The sequence below is a fragment of the Cibotium barometz genome, chromosome 24 (assembly GCF_041138505.1).
Source record: "Cibotium barometz isolate CiBa-2024 chromosome 24, ASM4113850v1, whole genome shotgun sequence".
In the NCBI taxonomy this organism is placed as follows: Eukaryota; Viridiplantae; Streptophyta; class Polypodiopsida; order Cyatheales; family Cibotiaceae; genus Cibotium; species Cibotium barometz.
The window spans coordinates 32509994-32516378 of NC_141069.1; the positions used below are offsets into that span (position 1 = coordinate 32509994).

The window sequence follows — 6385 nt, forward strand, 5'->3', positions numbered from 1 at the left end:
GAATTTGGCCACAAATGAGCTCTATAAGAGATTTGTTGTTAAAATCCATTGAGTCTATTCATAACTGGAAATTCCAAACTACAAGGATAAAGTTCTAGATTTTAGAAAATTTGTAAGGATTGTAAATGTCACCCTCTATGCACCTTGAGAGAGAGAGAGAGGCTTGTATTTTAATAGTGCATTAGCAACTCTTCCCCTTAGTAAATGCATGGTCACAAGTGGCAACTTTTATTTTAAATGAAAAATCGTTTTATCTATTAGGGAAGAATACATGGTTCACAAATGTGACTTTTATTTTAATAAGTGGAAAATGCTTTTCATTATATAAGGGAAGAGTCCACACAATAGAATCTCCTCTAGTTAGTCACCTATAAAAGTCCCAATCTAAGTTAAAAGCTCAATGTAAAAAACCTTAGGGAAGAGTCCACACTATAGAATCTCTTCTAGTTAGTCACCTATAAAAGTCCCAATCTAAGTTAAAATCTCAACGTAAAAAAACTTAGCATCAAGTACTAAGAAGTTCACCTAAGCAGATAGCCTATATATATACAAATGTAAAGCACAAAAATGTCATAGAAGTGGTGATTTTAACAAGATGGAACATTCCTCTCTAAAATAAGGGGAAAGTTGAAAAGTCCTTTATCCCATCGAGAGGAGATTGATGACACTAGGCTAACAATGAGACTAGGCTAACAAGATCCCACTATTGGAGATTGATGAGACTAGGCTAACAAGATCTCATTATTGATGTACAAGTTTCAAAATTAACACTAATATGCTATATGAGATGTCATTTATAATGATTAGTGAAGGCTTTGGTGGTTATAGTATACAACACTAACAATTATATGAGTGTCTCCACCAAATGGTAATGATTAACCTTTGAGATTCCTTCAAGTTGTTCTAATTTTATGTTGTTGTTAAAGAAATTCCAATTTTTTGTTGTTGTTGTTAAAGAAATTCCAATTTTTATTTTTAAAAGGGATCTTAAATATACTTTTTTCTATCAATAATGGTGTTATGTTATTAACGATTTCTTGGTGGTTTTTTCTTTTGATGATTTATTAACACTTTTTTCATTGAAAATATCACAATATCATTTCAATCCCTTTGAGACAAGGATAGTTGCACACTATAAAAACACCACTAGTTGAGTCTAAAGGTGCAAGAAACCCAAGTGTGCCTCTCAACAAACTTATGGTATTATGCAAGTAAGTCTAAATAGGCAAGAAACCCAAGTGTACCTCTCAAAAAAGTTATGGTATTATGCAAGTGAGTCTTAATAGGCAAGAAACCCAAGTGTGCCTCTCAACAAATATATGCTATCATGCAAGTGAGAATGAGACAAATTTTTATTCAATTTAGCTCTGATATTAAATATTTAATAGATCTATTTTTGAAACTATTTTATTTATTGAATCTAAAATAGAGATAATAAAAGTCAATATACATGTGTGTCTACTAATATAAGTTGCGTGATTTATTTTTTATTAGCCTTTGTTGAGAGATTTCATTTTATGCATGAGGTGCCCAGATATCAGAGGTTACTCTTAACTCTTTAACTCAAGATGAAAAGGGTGTGCTTTGAAAGAACAAGAAAAAGTTCATCCTAGTACCTAATGATAGTACAAACCTAAGGGAGTGAGTTTATAATGACACTTAAGTGCATTTCAAAGGTTATTAATATGATTGTATGTATGTATATTTGACTTGAACTCGGCAATAATAATTTTTTAAGAGTCCTTAATGAAACTATATTTTTAAAAATTGTCCCCTTTTTAAAATGGTAAATTTTTAGATAGCCATTTTGTATTTATAGTGGATCTTAGCCTAAATACTTGAGAATAATTCCTTTCCAACTCTCAGGATAGCCTCGATTCTTATAAATATTTTATTTCCAAGTCACGTAAAGTATATTTTCTTCATATGCCAAATTTAAACAAGTACGGTTAAATTAAAATAGGGATTCATAAAAAAAACAAATTAATTAGGGTCCATAAAAGATAAATAGGTTTCATAAAAAGTAATTAAATTAGTTCCATTAAAAATAAATATACAAGAAATCTACTAAATCATATATGCTGCTTTGCATGAAAGTAATATAGGGGTTTTATAACACCCATAAGAATTCACAATGAGTATACAATGCTCATCAGCACCAAAGAATCAGAATTGAAGGAGGGAACCAGCTAATGACAATCAAACTTGGAATATATATATATATATATATATAGGCTTAGAGTGATACTCAATAAATCATAAGAAAACAAGGTAAAGAAGAAGAAGATCTATTCTTTACAAAATTGTTGGCACACAATGAGAGGATCCTTAATTTAGTGTATCCTATAATTGAGCCAAAAAAGAGGCTTAAGCCACACAAATGGCTTAATATTAATTTCCAAGTTACCTAAGCATGCTTATTTAGTATGCATCTACACATGATCAATTTATTGGAAAAACATTAGTACCTAATAACTTTATAATACTAAAAATAACTTTAAAAATGTTATGAAAAAAAACATGTATTCTTTTGGAAAACGATACATGTCAACATTAAATCAAATTGAGTTTAAAAAAGGATTGAGCATTCAATCTAATTAGTTAGATACCAAAAAAAGGATTAATATACTAATTAATGCCTTGATACTTTGCAATAAACAAGAGCCCCTTTAACAATGTGTATTGTTATGCAGCTAAACATTGTGCATTTTATATTCTTTAAAAGGAAAGAAAATAAACTAATCATGATGGCTTACTTGAGTTTCCACAAGAAGAGCATTTCCATATATTGTTGACAAAATAGAAAGAGCATTGAAGCCATTCATCACTTTCTCCCCACTAGTTCCAACCAAAGAATAACTTGCTGGTGGTTTATATTTGGAATATCCTGCAACAATAGACAAAACATTACTTAGGTATTTACAGGAAATAATTAAAAACCATGATTTATTAAGGCTATGTTTAATTTTAAATTACTATGTCAATTTGTATCAAAGTGAATGCTAAATATAGATCTACTACATCATCATATGATTTTTGAGATTAAGTTTATTAAGTAACCATCTCTATAAATTTATATAAAGGAAGAGTTTCACAAAGCTTCCACATGGTAAGAAACTGGAGGTTCCGAAGGAGTCAGAGGAGAAGGTTCGAAGAGGTTGGGGTAGAATATGAATTTGGAGGTTTGAAGAGACGTACAAAGCACAAGTCAACCCACTATGCTAATAATGCATGGCTAATTAAATGCTAAACCTACCCTATAGCACACACGCTCATAGAGAGAGAGAGAGAGAGAGAGAGAGAGAGAGAGAGAGACCCCATCGTGCTTCTAATTCTCTTTTCTATGTTTTGCTTATTAGATTAAAAAATTAAATTTATAGAGAGAAGCTAGTGGCATTCAACTTTGAGAAATGGTGAACCTTACCTGCAATTATGGAGCCACACACTGCAAGTAGGGCATATAATAATGAGAAACAAAATGATAATAAATTAAGGTGGCGTAGTGAATGAAATGTTGGTAGTTGTGAAAGAATTGTTGAGATAAACCCAAAAATAGCAACAAACTCAGGCAATTTCATCTTCTCATTTGGCTGGGTATATGCATTGCAAATTGCCTGGACAACACGATTAAAAAAACCCTTAGTTAAAGAAGACTGTTGAATGACACTGCAATAAACAATATGAATATAATTAAAATTCACACTATTTTAAAACCCATATATTTGCTAAAATGTTGCTTTATCTAATTTTTATAAACTTTTGGGTATAGATATTTGCCTTTAAACTTTGTCCCCCCAAAAGTACAAAGGAGACGACGGTGGTGAAGCAAACAACATATTGCAAAGGTGCTACCAAGTAAAGGGCCCATTTTTTCCCTGTAGTTCAGCATAAATGTGGGTATATTTCATAGAGATATAACCAAGGAAAAGGACCTTTGAACATGCTTGTGTTCTATGTTTTTTTTTTTACAATTATTCACGTCTTCATAACACTCAAGCCACTAGTTCATGTGTTTTTTTGTTAAAAAAAATTATTTATAGCTTTTGGTTACAGAGTCTCAACACACCCCCCCCAAAAAAAAAATTCAAATAAAATAAATTAATACAGCTTAGATTATTTTTTTGATTTTTTCTATACATCTAAGATTAATTTATGTGGAAATTCTAGCCTAGATTATAGAAAAGGAAAGTTTTTAAACTCTCTCTCTCTCTCTCTCTCTCTCTCTCTCTCTCTCTCTCTCTCTCTCTCTCTCTCTCTCTCTCTCACATTATAAACTTCTCAAGGTTTGAACAAATGTTTTTGCAAGACTAACCAAATTCGATAAGTATGAATCTCCTTCAAATGATTGAGAGTACAAGTAACCTTTCAAACTCCAGTAAAATTGTGCTAAATGTGGGCTTTCATTGATATAATATATTAGAAAACTAGATGTTTAAATTGGCTTTAGCTTTTAGTTTTAAACAAACAAAAACTTTGAAGCAACAAGACATTTATGGTTTTCGAGATTCTAATGACCTTGTGTATGCATGTACTCTCCCCCTCCCCACCACACACACACACTCTTTCTCTCTCTTGCACACAGCGACACACACAATTGATTTAAAGAATGGCATTCTTAAGCTAGCAATCTTTCACATCTTTGACAATGATTGATAACAACCACAAGTCTATTTGAAAAAGTCTAAGGCATATATTTTAGCACCATAAACTATCAATTATATGTCTATCTAAGTTGCAATAAATAGTGCTTAAGCCCGCCAAACTCTCACCCCCACACACACACACACACAAAAAAAGGTATAAAGCTAGACGAATGTTACTAAGGCATCGAGACATACCTAGGAGTTGGTAGCTAAGTTCGCCATATCGAAGGCTACGTTTACCTTGTTTCTCAAGACGGTCGAGGACCAGGATGAGCAGATAATAGGTGTAAAAAGATGCTGCTCCAAAGAGAACAAGAAAGAAGGTTCCAAGCCCCCAACCAAGGCTTGCTAATGCAGCTGGCAAGTTGGGTGTAGAGGCACCTGCAGTGCCTGTGGTGAGATGATAACCTGCATGTAACCAAGTCCCTCCTGCAATGCCCATATTGATCAATTGTTGTCATCAACCACATCACATAAAGAAATAATATGCCTAAATTACATCCTCAAAAGCATAGCTATTTTTTGCAAGTTATTTCTCAAGGTTTTTATCAATTGAAAGCCCTATATATCATGTATATTCTCAAAGTGTTATTATATAGCTTAATCGATGTATGTACCCTTGATGTGTTTATGAAACCTTTGATTTTGGACCCTTGATGTGTTTACTAAACCTTTGATTTTGGAAGCGCGTGCACTAGCATGCATTAAGTATAATATAGAGGCCTCATTGTAATATTTATGCTTGAAGACATAAAAAACCATTGACTAACATACATTAAGGCTTTAAATTCACCCCGTGAATGATATGCATGACTCAAGCAAGGCTTATACTGACATAACTCTCATCAACTAGGTCTTTTTAAACCTTATCGTATGCTTGCAGTCAATGGGCTGTTACGCTTGCACACGGTCAGTCTGTACAGTGTTAGCAGGCTCTAGCTCGAGTGCTAACCCCTTAGCCCATACACAATGGCATTATTTATTAAGTCGCCATGTCAATATAAACCATGTGCCCAACATGTAGTTGCTTGATTGAAATTGTGCATGCATGCATGTGCTGGAGCGAGATGGTGTAGTAGGCAGTGCATGCATGTGTTGGGTCGAGTGGGTGTTAGCCCGTGAGAACCGAGTACCCATCTCTCCCAAAACAGACACATATATATCTATATATTCCTTATAGTATAGGCTCTAACCTTTAGTGGTGGGCAGCATGAGCGATTCTTTATCTTCAAGGTCCTCGAGATGGAGTGGGCTTGGAGACTGGGTGGAAGATTGCAAGCAGGACTGCCAAGCTTCATTGTCTCCCATGATGATGTGTGTGTGTGTGTGTGTGTGTGTGTGGAGAGAGAGGCGTGATGTGTTCTGTGGAGAGAGTGAGTTCCCCGGCGGCATCTTTTTGTAGTGCATGCAAGCAAATCGAATAATGTTACAGTATATTGCCGTGACGTCGAGATCAATTCAGATCAGTGGAATAAAGATCGTCGTACTCGTAGATCGTAGATCGTCGGTAGGCTTCTCTAATTAACAACCATAAGTTCTAAAGCTTTAGAATAACGCACCAAAACCTGCGTCGACAACGTACGAAGAACATAAGGAGAGATGTTTAGATTTCACCGGACGACGACGCCCGCGCCCTCGTGTGGACCCTCATCCTACCGACTCACTGCAATGTGCATGCACCCGGACACCCTCACAACTGGACTATCCCCTTTCACCCATTAGACTCTTAGAGTACCCGCCTT

At 34.4% G+C, this 6385-nt stretch overlaps 1 protein-coding gene across 1 annotated transcript; it reads right to left on the reverse strand.

Moving 5' to 3' along the window:
* Nucleotides 1-653: 653 nt before the first annotated feature.
* LOC147625198 (GABA transporter 1-like) lies at nt 654-5974 on the reverse strand. The gene is made up of 5 exons (XM_086818960.1): nt 5837-5974; nt 4839-5072; nt 3778-3875; nt 3425-3614; nt 654-2887 (listed from the first exon to the last, which is right to left on the reverse strand). The coding sequence occupies exons 1-5, from the start codon at nt 5949-5951 to the stop codon at nt 2739-2741; spliced, it is 786 nt and encodes a 261-aa protein (XP_086675086.1). The 5' UTR covers nt 5952-5974; the 3' UTR covers nt 654-2738.
* Between the last annotated feature and the right edge of the window lie 411 nt (nt 5975-6385).